Genomic DNA, 15,678 nt, shown 5'->3' with positions numbered 1-15,678 from the left:
TCATCTGCCTCAATGAGTAAGATAGTTGTTGAAAATATTAGTATTGACATGTAATGAAAAAAGGTGTGCCAGAAGTAGACCATTGTGTTTTTAGTAAATGAATCACTCGGATTTTGTTAGAACTATCTATCTCTTGCTCCAGGGTTAAACAGCTGCAGTTTGGTCTATAGATCTGTGTTCGCCTCTTCTTCATGCTAATTTAAAATCACTTTCCTTGTCCAGAAACTGCAGTCGGAGCTGGACACCCTGCGGTCCAGTTTGGGTGACGTTTCTCGTCGCTGCATCAGTTTCTTTGAGGAGAAGCCGACATCCTCCAGTGTCCCCGTCCTCCGATCTGAACTCAATCAGGCTGTCGAGAAGACAGACAAACTGCACAACCTCTCGTCTGTCTACCTAGAAAAGTAAGTGAGCTGTTTATTGATTCATTCAGAAATACACATGTATGCTTTGCTTACAAAATGTACGATTTATTTACATTTTATCTCCTCAGGTTAAAAACAATAGAAATCCTAATGCGTGGCCTGGATGAAGCAGAGAGCCTGGTCAGGAAGAATGAGAGCAGACTAAGTGAAGAAGATATCGTTCCTGCTGACACAACAGCCATTCAAAACCTCAGAGATCAGCTAGAGGTAAGACACATATTGTCACATAAACCCCTCTTATATCCAGCTAAAGAGAAGTCTTGTGAACTCTAACCTTGACTCTTCATCCTTTGGTTTCTTTCCAGAAGTGGCAGGGTGAGCTTGCCGAGCAGGAGGACATCTTCCAGTCCCTGCAATCGCAGGTAGGTCGAGCCAAAGAGGCGGGTTCTCGGCTGAGCAGGCTCCACCCAGACCGCAGTCCTGAGATGGAACGCTACCAGGAGAGAGCCAATCAGATGGCAGAGAGGTGGAGCGGAATCAAGAGACAGATGGAGACACGGTGAGCAGGAGAGGGTGAAGATGAGAGAAAAGAGTGTATGGAAGTGGATTATTATACATTTAAACTGAAATGTTTTGACAACATGTTTTGGCACTGAACGTGTTTTCCAGTGTCTTTATTATTTAGAGAAATGTATAATGACAGAACATGAAACAACCCATTTCCTTGCATGAAAAAAACATGTGCACATTCGGGATACTTATCTCTGCCTATGCATACAATAAAATATTTTGTGTTTCTCTTTTTTTGCAGACAAACTGAGCTAGAAGCTCTGGGCTCAGCCCTGCAGCAGTACAGAGACGGCCATTCTGCTCTGATTAAATGGATTGAAGAAACAACAGAGAGACAAGAAAACACACAACCTGGACAGACTGACAGCAAAGCACTGTCTGAACAGCTGGCCCAGCAGACGGTGAGTTAACCTGATTTCATGGACTTTGATCTGTACATTGACAGAATGAATGGATGGTTACCTGGAAGGACAAAAATTAAGTGCATTGGATTGATTCTGAGGAATGATGGACTCCATTTGTGGTAGAAATGTTGGTTTGCATCAGATGTTGTTTCCTTTAAAATTATATCTGGCAGACCTAAATAAATTATATGTTTTATTTTGACGGATTCCTTTCTTCAGGCATTAGTAGCTGAGATTGAACAGAACCAGACCAAACTAGACGAGTGCCAGACTCACTCCAAACAGTACTGCACCTCAGTGAAGGTAAGAGACTGATTCTATTTGTTTGTTTTCATATACAGTGTAGCAAATATGTTAAACTGTTTCTGAGTATATTCACTGTTTAGTTTGGAAGTAGCTATGTCACTATGAGGGTCCAAATTATCTCCGCATTGTTCTGTGTCGCAAACAATCAAGAATATGTGTAAATGTATTGATAAGTGTCTGTTTGACTTAAGTTCTATATTTCAAAAGTCCAAAATACTCTTTTGAGTGTAATGATTGAACAGTTACTTGTTTTACTTACTTGTACTGTTCTTGTATTCTGCAGGATTATGAATTACAGCTAATGACCTACAGAGCCTTTGTGGAATCCACACACAAGTCACCTGTCAAGAGGAGGAGGATGCACTCTTCCTCTGACGCCATCACTCAGGAGGTAAGGATCAAAAGTCTCTCATTCTTTCTGAATATTTAGATAACTAATCTACTGTACATGCTATTTTTTTGGTGTGAATATAATTTACCATCACCATTACTGTCTTGTAATTGTTTCTGGGTGTATTTTTACAGTTTATGGACTTGCGCACACGCTACACAGCACTAGTCACCTTGACAACCCAGCATGTAAAGTACATCAGTGATGCACTGAGGAGACTAGAAGAAGAAGAGGTGGGACTTTGCTTCAGTATCTCTATCTTGCTTGAAATGGAAGTGAAATCACTTCACAATGAGAAGAAGTTGTGTAAAAAAGAGATCTTATTAATGAAAAATTATTGATTAAATAAGTTAAGTCATTTTGATTGTATCTGTAAAAAAAAAAAAAAATCAATCTGTGCAGAAAGAGGTGGAGGAGGAGAAGCAGGCCAGAGTGGGACAGGTTTCAGATCTGCTGGGCTGGGTCAAGGGTCTCCAGGGACGGACTGGTGGTCCCAACGCTGAGTCTTCACTCGCTGCTCAACAGGTACAACAGAAATCTGATGTTATACACTTTGTTTTATAGGCAATGAGCCTTTGAGCAAGGCATTTGACATCTAATAAGTAGTCCAGTGAGCTGTTTAGTCTGTGCACTTCACAACTGTTTCTTATAAATGTATATTAATGATAATGGTTCCTGATCCATTAAAATGCCTTGTCTTGTTTAATTGAAACACTGAAGTGATTGTTGGGGGTTGTTGTCACGTCATGCATGTACTGCATCTTCCCTAAAGGCCATCAGTGAACAGCTAGCAGCCAAGAAGGATGAAGTGGCTGAAGCCATAAGGAGCACACAGGTCTTCTTGCTATCAAAACAGGCCAGCAAGTAAGTTTAGATCGCATACATGGACACAAACATCGCATGTGACTCCCAAACACATTTACTACACATACTGTTTGAATTTCACTGTGTCGCAGAAACTGGCACAGAGAAAAAGTACATGCTCATCCAGTCTCTCGTCTTGGAATTTTGAATAATTCATAATGTTTTTAGAGATTTATTCTAGTTTGTAACCACAAGTAAACATGGGGAATATTAAGGAATGTTTCAAACGCAGAGGTCAGCAGTAATATACTTGTATTTTTTTGCTTGTTTAACAATTGTACAAGATGTGAGTTTCAGATTATTTTTTGGGTGGTCTGAAAAGATCTCCAACTTAAAGCCATTGAAATATTAATGACATTTATAACAAAGCAACTGTGGGAAACATACACATCAGCATCACACACTTAGATACACATTAAACACACAAACCCTTCTGCTCTAACCTTGTCCCCTGTGTCCTCTCCAGATTGTCCCTAGAGGAGCGTGCTAATGTAGAGGCCCAGCTGGACGAGCTGACAGCTACCTACAACCAGCTGTGTGATAGCTCCACCCAGCAGCTGCAGCAGCTGGAGCAGCAAATGGCCAAAGAGGAGGAAAGAAAGGTATATTGGTCGGAGGGATGTGCCAAGATACAGAGGCAGTACTGCAGATTTTGGGCAAAAAATTTATTTACAGCTTTTGCAAGCTTGACAAACTGTAACTGTTAAGGTACTTTTATAAAATGTTGCTTTGAGTCTGAATATGCTCGCAAGCTAAGCGTGAGGTCAAGCGTGTGGAGCAGCAAGAGTGTGTGTGTGTTGTTCAGCATGTTGTGTGTTCACGGAGTGTGCATTTTTGACAGACATCACCACTACTGACGACTCATTGACTTGGTTTGGTTTAACAAACATCACAGACCCTTTTCAGACGTGTGTTCACTTGATCTAAAAATGACATTTTCTATTTTTGGCACTTGTGTTTGACCTCCTTCTGTGTTATTAAGAAGGAGTTACAAATAGTAGACTAATTTGACAACCTAGAAAATGCAGTAATCTTTGCCTTAAAACACTTCTGCAGTCCACTTTTTTTTTTTTAACACTTACACTGGAAATGTGGGTACAGAAGGGCAAGAAAAATTAACTAGATGACACTGTCTGAATTGGGCCTTAGCATGGAGTGTTCCACTCTCACATTGTTCTCCTAAAATCCTGCAGTCATGTCATTAATTTCCACCCTAGTTTTTGTCATCTTCATCATCATTTCATTATCATCAGAAAACACATCTGCTGAACTGCTAACATGATTAATACATGGCCTTAGTGGTGCCGCACTAGAGCAGTGCTGCCCAAGTCATGCTAGCAGTCAGGTAGAAGCTGTAGAGCTCTGCTTTCCGTAGATCCATCGTTAGAAATAATCTTTTTTTGAAATAGATGCACCTTTACGTTTTATTGTCATCTCTGTAGCTAAAAATTAGTATCATTTTACTTTTCTTTTTGTGGTGGTAAAAAATGGTACTGCATAAAGTAAACACATTACATTTCAGTAATTATTTTTTACTCTGCATCAAGTTTAGTCCATGTATATCTGTATAGGTGACCAATGAGACTTCATATTCACAGTCAGTTCTCACTTGGTCATGAAATTGTCCCTGTCCTGGCATATACAGTATGGTACATCGGTCAAAAATGGATTGAATGCGTGTGAGAATTTCAGGTCCTTGATGATAATTCTTATGTTGTGACAGCTGCACCTCAATGATTCTTATGTGAATGTCATATTTCTTTCTAGGGGACTTTTATGTGACTAACTTAAAAAACTCACTAAAGAATAGAAGATTTTTTAAAAGTCACTTTGGTTTCGAGTCTAAAGTGCACCAAAGGCCAGCTATGCAAAAAAAAAACACCTCACCATTTGAGCATGTTGTGTCCAGATCACAAGAGTGTGTGTGTGTATGTGTGTGTGAGAGAGAGAAATGTTGTGTCTGTTCTAATGCATATTATTAATGTGTGAAACTTTAAACCAGCATTTTGCTTGAAAACCACTAACAGCTGCCAAAAGGAGAATTGTGGACATCTGAGCTCTGAGCCATGGATCAGAATGAGTGATGGAAAACAAAGCAGTTTGTTGAGTTTATTGTTCAGTTAGGCAAAGTGGGAACATGCCTTTAAATGGTGTGTACTGTGATAAACTAAAGTTTAGAATCATCAGTTGGATTTAGTGTCAGTGTTTAGGAGTCAGAATGAAGAGTGGCATGCAGAATGCTAACAACCAGCTTCTCACCTGTCGCGCCTCGCTCTGTCGATCCGTAAGCTGGCACATTATTGTGTGTGCTATGGGACAAGCCTGTATGGTAAGTAGCGCTCGCTTTCTCTCTTATTGTTGCCTTGTAAGTTTTTTCTCACCAAACATTTGATCCTCCTCTTCTTCGAAATACTTCTGCAATCTCTTGTGTGTCTTTGCTTACCTTTATTTAGATAAAGGTAAGCAAAGAGGAAAGCTCTTTCTGCATTTTCTTTTGTTTTTTATTACTAGTTGCTTTGTTGCATGCTTAGTGCCTGTTTTAGAGTAGCTGTGGTAAGTATCAAAGCGCTTTTGAATATAAAAGACAAATTGAAATATGGGAAAGAAATGTACAAACAACTAACCTGCCAACAAAAAGTACTTATATTTGTATATATGTATGTTTATTTTAAGTTTTTCTAACATACATCTGCTTTGTTTTTGTTTTTTGTTGTTTCTGGTTGTGGGTATTCTTCTTTATCTTATTCTGCCATTTGATTCTGGACATAAAACATTGATAGTGTAATATAAAATTATACCATAGTGGGATGACATTACATTTACCAGATTAAAGAGCCATACCATGTTGATCTGTAATTGTACCAGATTGAATTTGAACTTGAATTATGTTTTTATCTTTTTTTTTTAGAAACAAATTGCCATTGCTGGAGTAATCGACCTGGGAACAGTGGAAACATTCCCAGTATTCCAAGCAGCCAAACGTGGTCTTATTGACCAGGACACCTGCCATGTACTCCTGGAGGCCCAGCTCATAATGGGTGGGCTCCTCCAGCCTGATTCCCCTCACAATCTTTCACTGGAACAAGGTCTGGCTCAAGGCTTTATTGACGCTCATTCCAGACAGTCCCTTTCTGAGTTAGAGAGTGCCTTGGTCTTGGTGGAAAATGCTCAGTCTACAGATGACCAACAACAAAGTGTTTTACCAGTAGTTACAGCCATGGAGTTCGGCCTCATCAGAGAGGAAGTGGGACTTCGGATTCTAGAACTTCAGATGAACACTGGAGGCCTGAGAGACTCAGCAGGACAAATTATGAGTTTGGAGCAAGCAGAAGACAAAAGACTTTTGACTCCAAGAGCGCTCAACAAACTCCAGTCAAGGCTTCAGCGTAGAGAGTTGATCGATCCAAACACAGCTGAAAAATTAAACCTAAATGAGCTACAACAGCGCTGTGTTCATGACCATGACTCAGGTCTTCTCCTCTTTCCTGTCAAGCAGCAACCTGGAGGAACTGTCTGCCTCCGGTCAGGAAGAAAAGTCGGTATCTTTCGTGCAGTCCAGGAAGGCCTTATTGATCGTAAAGTTACTGTGCGACTTCTTGAAGCTCAGCTCTTTGGCGGTGGTATTGCTGACCCACGTTCTGGCCACCGGCTGACCATTGAGGAGGCTGTTCGTCATGGGCTTTTGGACCAGGATCTAGCCTGTGCCATGTTAGCACGGCAGCTGCAAAATGGGGGGATTCTAGATCCTTTCAGTGGAGAACGCTTGGATTTGGAAGAGAGTATCCGCAGGGATCTTCTCTCCTCTCGCTTGGCTGTCTTGGTCCTTGAGTCTCTTTGGGCATTCATGGGAATACTCTGGCCTGAATCTGGAGAACTCCTGCCAATTGTTGAGGCTCTTCAACAAGGAGTGATCTCAGGAGAGCTATCAAGGAACATCCTAAGGCAGCGGCATGCCATTGGGGCTCTTTACAACCCTGAAACCCTCCAGGTGCTGCCTTTAAACCAGGCTGCTGAAGAGGCCTTTGAGCCCAGTGTCATCAGTTCTCTCAAAGACATTCACATCCCTGATGTTCTTACCAGCATGAACCAATCAGGCACTCCATCTCTTAACCGCTCGAGCTGGGGCACTAGCTCCACTCCACCTCCATCCTCTCCTTCACCTTCATCATCTACTGAACGCCCTGTCTGGGATTCTACACCAGCAGAGGGAATGGATCCTGAAGAACAAGCAAAACACAAGCTGCTCTTTCACCTCATGACTCACAGCTATGTGGATGCTCATTCTGGAAAACGATTGGTGCTGCTAGACTCTGAGTTGGTGGACTTGGTCAAAGCTACTGACCTGGTTGCTAGAGATTCAGTATATGGAAGTCCCGTTGAGCCTCAAAGCAGTTTGACCAAAGATGAGCAGGGAAAGTTACAAATGGTAAGACAGTTTAGTTTGAAAGATAAAGCACTGAGTGAGAAACACCATGAGGTTGAAGAAGAAAGTTCCAAGGAAGTCACACTGAGCAAAGAATTTGAGATGAATGGTACAAGCAGTCAAAAAGAAAGATATGGTGGAGAAAATGATAACAACATGCCACACAAACCATCAATAACTGTAGAGAGTGATGTAGCATTTGGAGCTAAAAACAAAGTTGGCATTAGTAAAGATGCAAAAGTAAAAGCTCAAAAGAAAGAAATCTCTGATCTTGAAAGTTTAACAGCTTCAGCTAAACATATTGAAGGGGAATTGACAAAAGGACCTAAAGTGTCGGTAGCCACTGAATCCAATCCCGGAGACATTGATCTTCAGGAGACAACCACAACAGTAGAAAGAAAAACGGTCACAGCACCACTCAAATCAGAAGGAGATTTTAGATTGTTAAAAGAATCCATCCCAAAGGTGACAAAAACAATTGAAGATGTTAATTCAACAAAATCTGATGATTGGAAAGGTATAAACTATTCCCAGACTGAATCAGGAAAAATCAAACAAAATGTGCCCATAACAGAAACAGACTCAAAGCATGCTGAACCTCAGATAGATGTCCTACCAGTTGAGAAGGAAGAGGAGGATGCCGAATTAAGGAAGTTGGTCCTGGAGCTTAAACAAGGAGGTCTGATGACAGATGAAGGGGAAAGGCTGCTACCAGATGAGGCTGTTGCTCAGGGTGTCCTGCCTGGCCACACAGCAGTTAAATTGATGGCTCAGGCTGGTCTGTTTGGGGGTTTCGTCGATGCCAGCAGTGGTGAGTCACTTAGCATGGAGGATGTCATGCAGGAGGGTTTACTGGATGAAGACCTAATGTGGAGTGTCCTGAAGTCAGATAAAACCCTTGCAGGGGTTGTGGATGTCAATAAAAAGCAGATCTGTGGGGTGAGGGAGGCAGCTCAGGCAGGATTGATTGACCCCAACACTGCTGCTCGACTTCTAGAAGCACAGGTGGCATCTGGGGGGATTGTTGATCTGCGTAGGGATAAGAAAGTTTCTGTCACTCTAGCAGCCAACCTGGGACTGATTGAGGAAAATCAAAGAGATGAATTGGTGGCGCTAGAGAAGGCATACAAAGGCAAGGACACAGATTCAGCAACAGCCCTCACTAAAGCTAGTTTACAGCTACAGATGGAAGGTGTTATTGACCCAGAATCCAAGTCTCCAGTTCCCCTGGAGCAAGCCATTCAGAAAGGACTAATTCAGTCTAAGGAGGCTTATCAGGTGTTGGCGAGGCAGGTGGCTGAGGGTGGCATAGTACATCATGCTTCAGGGCTGAGGCTGTCAGTTTCAGATGCAGTTGATAGAGGGCTAGTGGATCGATCCATTGCTCCTGGGCTGGAGGAACTAGAGTGGGTCTACCGAGGAAGAGTCAGCCCTTCATCTCACCCAGAAGCTGTCAATTTCCAGGCATCGACAGGAGCCATTTTAGACCCTGAATCTGGGTGTAAGCTGACATTGACAGAAGCAGTGTCTAAGGGTCTTCTTGATGAGGATATTGCCAGTGAAGCCATGGCTTCTTCTACTGTAACACAAGGAGTGCTTGACCCCCAAACTGCACGTATTGTGCCATATTCGGAGCTTGTGAACCAGGGTACAATTGATATAGAAACAGGCAAACGCTTCTTGGAGGTTAAACCATTCAGAGGTGTTTATGATGTACAAACAAGAGAAAATTTGACAGTTCCTGAGGCCGTTGCATCAAAGCAAGTTGACCCAGTTCCAGCATTGAGACTGCTCCAAAGCCAGGCCAACAGTGGAGGAATCATTGATATCAGTACTGGAGAAAGGCTTCCCCTAATGGAGGCCTGTAAAAGAGGTTTAGTTGGAGACAAAATGGTAAGGGAAATAGCCACCAACCAGTTTCTCAAAGGAGGCTTAGTTGATCCTGCCACTGGACAACAAGTTCCCAGTCTTAATGATGCCATTGCAAAGGGTTTGATCTCCAGAGACATAGCTTCGAACATTCAGGAGAAATTAGCCTATGTGGAGATGGAGGTTGATGAAGGTAGTGCCACACCTGTTGCCTCATCAAGTGATACATATAGCCCCTCCATTATCATGTCAGTGTCATGCCCAGAGAGTCCAGAATACTTGTCAGATGTAAACACTGAGCATTCTTCAACATCTACACTTTCAAAGACAGGTTCAGAAATTACAGAGGATGATGGGAAGACATTGACATCAGTAGTATCAGATCAGGCAACACTTTATGACCCTTCTACAGAAGAGGACAAAGTAGAAGTGGCATTGGAAGAAAAGACTTCAGTTGAGCCAGACCAATCCCTTGACCTCTTGTCTAAGTTTGCAGCTAATGTGGAAAAAAGAATTCAGAAGACTATAGAGGAGATAGTACCACAGGAAGACATCAATAAACCAGAGCCTCTTCCTGCACAGAAGCTTGATAAAAAACTGCAACCAGGCAAGAGCCAGACTAATAAAAAACAAAAGGGCAAAGATCTTAGAGACTCTGTTGCAGAATCCATTCAGGCACGTGTCTATGATACTGACACAGATTCACAGGAAGGAAAAGGGGCTACTATTTTAAAGTCAGATGGGGAACCTGTGAAGGTGGAGAAAAAGTCATATGGACCCAGTAATGTAAGCACATCAGTGGTTCATCATGTGTCCGAAGATGAAAACCTGAAAGGTTTTGTTGCAAAAGATACAAGAGATGACAGAGAAAGCAAAGGTAGCCCCGAATTATCACAATGGAGTGAAGAGGTTCTTAGAAAGATTGATGTGGTAGCACAGAAAGATGATGATGATGTAGATGTGAGGGGTACAAGAGTGGAGACAGAGAAACCTTTAAAGGTTGAGATCAAATCTAGCACTGATGTTGAGCCGTCAGACGATTTATTGACCTCCAAAGTGACACAAAGTAAAAGCAAGAAGAAGAGGAAGAATAAAAAGAATGGAAAGGGAAAAGAAGTGGAGAGTGAAACACTTTCTCCAGAGATAGAACATTCATCCCAGATTGATCAAGCTGATGCACATATTGAACGGCAGACTGAGGCTATTGTTGTCACAGATGAGCCTGCATCACAAGACAAAAATGAGAAGTCACAGATTGGTAGTCAGGCAGCTTCCACTGGGCCTCCTAGTGGAGAAAGTGAAGCTAAGGATGAAAAGAAAATTGAAGCTGAAAATAATTTAGTAAAACAGGGACAGGAAGCAGGTCCAGCCACTCTGGAATTCACAGAAGACGCTATTGAGCCAGAGAAAGACGCAGTAAAAACTATGTTAAAAGATACAGAAGGGGGTGTTAAGAAAGAGAATATGACAAGGGAGCAGCAGAAAGTGAAAGTTGGAGAGAATGTTTCTGTTTCTCAGCAACCAGAACAAACAGACAGCAGTCAGGAGGTGAAGAAATTTAAGGATCAAGAATTGCCTCAGAAATCTAATCTACCAGACAATGAAAAAGCAGCCTTGATACTAAAAGCCAAAGAGAGCATTCTTAAAAAGGTTTTTGAGAAAGGGGTGAGCGAGAAGCAGACTGCTGAGGAGCTGCAGGCATTGCGCAGTGAGGTGACAAAGAAGGAGAGTCGAGGCACAAGTGTTGAAGATGTAAAGACCCAAACTCTACCATCTAAGATTGATGGAGTGGAGAGTCATGATGTCAAAGATGATAGTGTCAAGAGACCCAGTGGTCCACCAAGAGACCAGGTGGAAGAGTTGAGTGTCGAAGAAAACAAAACGGGTCTGATGGGGGTCAAAGAAGATACAGCTATTGAGAAAAATTCTGTCAAGGAAGACAGAGAGACTGAACTGTTGGAGGCTTCTTCAGATGAGAGAGAACACAAAATGGGATTTGAGAAGGAAGACATACAAAAAAATATTGAGGCGACTCCATCATTACAGCCTAAAGAAACTCAGCAAAGTAAACGAAGTAGGAAGCACAAAAAGAACAAGAGCCAAAAAATGACAGACAAAACTGAGCCTGATCTGAAGACTTTACTGACGCCTGAAAAAGTGGATTCTGAGTTGACATCAACAAAAATGATCAAAAAATCTGATATGACTGAGGACCAGAGGATGGACGGATATAGTAATGGTCAGTCAACCAGTGATGTCATCAGACCTACAGTTGGTAAGGAGGCAAATGAAGTGGAGACTTCTGAAAATGATGCTAAAGAAGATGAGACCAGTCAACAGAGTCTATTAGATTTACATCAGTCAGAAGAACCCAGTTCGCTCCCTGAGGAACACATACAATCAACAGACAGTACATCTCCTGAGAAAGAAGAATCCAAAGAATCACCTTCAGAAACCAAACTTGCAGGTGAATCCATTGACGTTCCTCAGGAGACTACTACATGCAAACCAGACATCCAACCTACAGCTCAATCAACGGTTCCTTGCTTACAAACAGGGAAAAAGACAGGGAAAAGCAAAAAGAAGAAAAAGCACCAACCACCTGAAGTTAAAAGTATCACTGTTGCTGAATCAAAATCTTTGAAAGACCAACAGCAAAATCTTGAGTCTCCAGTATCAGCAGAAGAGGCTTCAACTGAGTCTGATTCACCTAAAGTCCCTGAGTCTGATACAGCCACTGAGAGTTGGGAAGAGGATGATGTAAGAGACAGTCAAGAAGTAATAAAAGAAGTGATGACACCCAAGACGGGCAAGGTAAGAACTAGTAGATCATCATTTAAGAAGGTTCCTTTTCTGAAATGTTATAAAGATTGCTTTAGAAGAGAGTGTCTCCTGTATTTATTACACACACATTCGAATAATCAGTAATGGAGTTTGTTCATATGTGTTATTCTATTTTTTTCTTATTCAACAGTCATCATTGATCCGTCAGGAATGCTTGGAGCATGACCAGCAGATTGTTGCCCTGGTCTCCATGGTAAGACATATTGAGGTCCGACTCAAACAGCAGCAACAGCAGTCAGTCGGCCGCAGCCTCATCGCCTTGGATGACATCATCAGACAGACTGAGGTGAAAGAGTATGCATATTTACCTGATAGAGATGTGCTGTTATATTAATGTCCCACCAGCCAACTTTTTGGCTAACTTCTTTTGCACTTTCAGTTGAGCATTTAGCTCCCCGTGTGAGACAAAAAAGCACATTAGAGGATAAGCCTCTTACCAAACAGCATCAAGAAAGCTTTTGTTTTCTTTTCCTAATCTGTCTCTCAGACTCTGGACCTTGAATTGCGTGATTTGGAGCCTGCGATCAGCAAGGAAGTAGAGGCTGCTGAGGAGCTGTTGAAACCCAAACCTAAAGATGTTCCTCCTCAACTCTTGTTGGCCCTGGAAAAGGACGGACGAAGCTTGGCTCGAGGATATGAGGCTGCAAGAGCACTTTCTATGGGCATTCTACAAAGTCTACAAGACCATAGAGACTCATATAAGGTAAAATAAGTGGTAGTAGTAGAAAATCAGAAAGGTTTGTGTGTTTTAGTTTTGGTTATCTTATTTTTTTTGTCCTCCTAGATGTAGATGTTTGAATTAACTTTACTAGGACAAGGCTAGAACATATTTCATCACTGTGACATCTCTCTCAGGAGGCAGTAACAGCTGAGCAGAAGTCGCTCGGAGGACAAGTAGAGAGTCTGCTATCTTGGTTGAGGGAGACAGAGGCTCGGATGAACGGAGGAATGGCGGGGATGGAAAAAATGGAAAAAGCAGAGAAAGATGACAGTCATGATCAGCTTATACAGCAGCTGAGTCTTTGCAAGGTAAGTTGTCCAAACAGAATTAAAAAAACGTATAAATAATGCAATGCCAGTTTTGATAACTTGCATCATTATTTCCTGATGCTACTTCAAGAGAGATCTTATGACAAAATGAACTGTTTTATGAAATCTCGTCAATATGTTGAATAAAATCACCTTAAAGAAAAACAGGAAATTAGATGAAACATTGTTTGGATTTGTTCATAGTCAGAATCTCTTTGCCATATAATACTGTATAGATGAATAATACTTTCCTCCTCTCATGTACACTTTTTCTATCTCTTTCCTTTAAGGAGCTCCAGTCCTCATTGATGGCTCGCTCCAGTGAGGTCAACAATGTAGCCTTTGACATTCAGGTGTTCATCTCAGAGCGTGCTCAGGATCTGGCCCCTGAGCAGAGCAGGCAGCTTCTGGGGCAGCTCCAGCAACTCCAGAGGGCCTTCCACCAAGCATCAGGCCAAGCTCAGGCCTGGGCCGAAGCCCTCTCCGCCCAGAGAGAGAGGGAGGAGGAGTGGCAGCGGAGGGAGCGAGTGAAAGAAGAGGAGAAGGACAGAGAGAGGCAGAGTGCAAGGGAGAGAGAGGTTTGGAAAAAGATGATTGCGTCAGATTGGTTTGAAACGCTGCTCTCACTAATACATTCGAAATGCATTTAGCTTTCACATACTGTATTTCACCGCTTTACTTGTCATGCTTTAAACTGTTGCCATGCTTTCATACATAAAATCTTAGAACTGTTGTGATAAGCACCCACATTCTATAAAATGATATGAAACTACACTAGAAACAGCTAACCTTCACCACAATTTAACCTGTAGTTCCATCTCAAACCTGTTTTTTCAACCCTCGATAGCGACCACTGCTGCCTTTGTTGCAAAAGCTTTGCTACTTGACATGGACAATATCACCACCCTCACTCTTATTACACTGGCTTTCTTTGCTACTCTGCATGTCTCTATAACATGTGTTTTATTAACCTGTTTGCCTTGCTGTTCCAGATTGCCACTGAAGGAAATCGCTTGTGTCGCGGCGGTAAAGGCTAGAGATTTTATAGCAGAAAAGCCTCGCTGGCTACAACGCTTTACTGTTTTTCCTCTTGTCTCACCTGAGCACAGAGGGGAAAGAGGAAAATGGCAAAAAAAAACAAATTTGTTTGATTTCTCTGTGTATTGTCTGTTATTGCTTGACCAACCTGTTGATGTGAAGATACATGTTTATGTGTGTCTGTATTGTCTGCCTCTATGTGTGTGTGTGTGTGTGTGTGAACTCTGGACACAATCTGCTCAAAGCTTTGCAAAGTGTGCACTACACACAAATTCTGTTTAGGGAACAATGTGCATGTAGTAAGCTCTTATTTTTAAGAAGTATAAAAACTGGTGGTTAGATCAAATATTTTAAATGGTCCCTTGCTGTCACATGATCCAGTTAATTGTTACTAATAGACTCCTCTCTAAATCGTGTCAGTATCAGGTTTCCTCACATTTTCTGTATTTTTGGGTCTTTTTCTTCCTTCTCTCCTCATTCATTTCTCTCAGGTGGTCCAACAGCAGAAAGCCGAATGCTCTCAGAAACTAGAAGGCCTTTCTATGTGGCTGGCTGGAGCTGCCAGCTTATTGGCGAGTCAGAAGGCAGGAGCAGAGTCAGATGATGTGAACGTCCTGCAAGAGAAGCAGAATAAGCTAAAGGTATGAAACTTTAAATCTCAAGGTCAACACCCTGAAACACTTTAATTAGTATTTTGTCCATGCTTATGTAGATGAATTCACTGTGATACTGTCGTGTTTACATCTTTGACCATATCAAACCTGTTTTCCCTTGCTCTCCAGGAAGTAGAGAAGGACCTGAAGACCAAACAGGAGGGCATAGCTGAGGCTATCCGCTCGGTGGAGGAGCTCTTGACTGAGCGAGGAGAAAGTCTGAGTCCAGAGGAGAGGAAGAAACTCCAGGAGGCGCTAGCAACAATGAAGGAGCAATACAGTGCCCTGACAGATTCTGTAAATACGTCACTGACAGAGGTGAACTCAGCCATCAACACCACTGTACAGCAGAACACACAAAGGGTAAGAGGATGGCGGTGGTTATAGATATAAGTGTTAATAATAATGATTTTAATGCTGTTTACTTGTAGCTTTGTAGTCATCCTCATTCTCCCTCTTTCCTCCACTATCCTGCAGGCAAAGGCTGAGGAGGAGCTCCAGGAGACCCAAGGCCAGATAGACTCTTTGCTGAATGAGTTGTCTTCCCTTAGCCAACCAGGTGGGAGAGGAGTTGGATCTGGAGTGACCAAAGATGTTGTGGACGTACCATTCTCACAGCCTGGAGGCGCTGTGATGTCACACACAGAAATGCTGCAGGTTAGAATCTCTCATCTATGTGTAGTAGATCATGTCTTAAAAGCCTTACAAATTTACCAAGTTAAAACCTGCAAACTTTGACCTCTCTTCCAGGCCGAGCTTCAGCAGCTCCAGTCTCAACAGGCTCAGCTACTTCAGATCACACAGTCAACTCGCTCCCTTCTGGAACAGCCTGACTCCACTGTTCCTCCTGAGGAGAAGCAGCGTCTCCGGGCTGCCCTGGATCAGCTGCAGGCCCAGCACCAGGACAGGCTTCAGAGCTGCCAGG

At 42.4% G+C, this 15,678-nt stretch overlaps 1 protein-coding gene across 25 annotated transcripts in view; it reads left to right on the top strand.

The window, feature by feature from the left end:
* The window catches only part of macf1a (microtubule actin crosslinking factor 1a), a 230,812-nt gene that overhangs the window by 144,222 nt on the left and 70,912 nt on the right, over nt 1-15,678 (top strand). For 24 of the 25 annotated variants that reach the window (XM_030411325.1, XM_030411327.1, XM_030411323.1 and 21 more), the window contains 19 exons: nt 223-401; nt 491-629; nt 728-921; nt 1,174-1,333; nt 1,556-1,639; nt 1,926-2,033; nt 2,168-2,266; nt 2,436-2,558; nt 2,806-2,897; nt 3,364-3,499; nt 5,806-12,003; nt 12,164-12,319; nt 12,521-12,736; nt 12,889-13,062; nt 13,353-13,640; nt 14,592-14,741; nt 14,883-15,116; nt 15,231-15,410; nt 15,504-15,677. In XM_030411325.1, the coding sequence (XP_030267185.1) occupies nt 223-401; nt 491-629; nt 728-921; nt 1,174-1,333; nt 1,556-1,639; nt 1,926-2,033; nt 2,168-2,266; nt 2,436-2,558; nt 2,806-2,897; nt 3,364-3,499; nt 5,806-12,003; nt 12,164-12,319; nt 12,521-12,736; nt 12,889-13,062; nt 13,353-13,640; nt 14,592-14,741; nt 14,883-15,116; nt 15,231-15,410; nt 15,504-15,677 (9,084 nt within the window). The remainder of the gene's footprint in view (nt 1-222; nt 402-490; nt 630-727; nt 922-1,173; nt 1,334-1,555; nt 1,640-1,925; nt 2,034-2,167; nt 2,267-2,435; nt 2,559-2,805; nt 2,898-3,363; nt 3,500-5,805; nt 12,004-12,163; nt 12,320-12,520; nt 12,737-12,888; nt 13,063-13,352; nt 13,641-14,591; nt 14,742-14,882; nt 15,117-15,230; nt 15,411-15,503; nt 15,678) is intronic. The other variant, XM_030411322.1, reaches the window with a different exon arrangement.

The sequence above is a fragment of the Sparus aurata genome, chromosome 3 (genome assembly GCF_900880675.1).
Source record: "Sparus aurata chromosome 3, fSpaAur1.1, whole genome shotgun sequence".
Classification (NCBI taxonomy): domain Eukaryota; kingdom Metazoa; phylum Chordata; class Actinopteri; order Spariformes; family Sparidae; genus Sparus; species Sparus aurata.
Note: the sequence above shows the minus strand (reverse complement) of the source record. Positions and strands in the feature narration are given on the sequence as shown.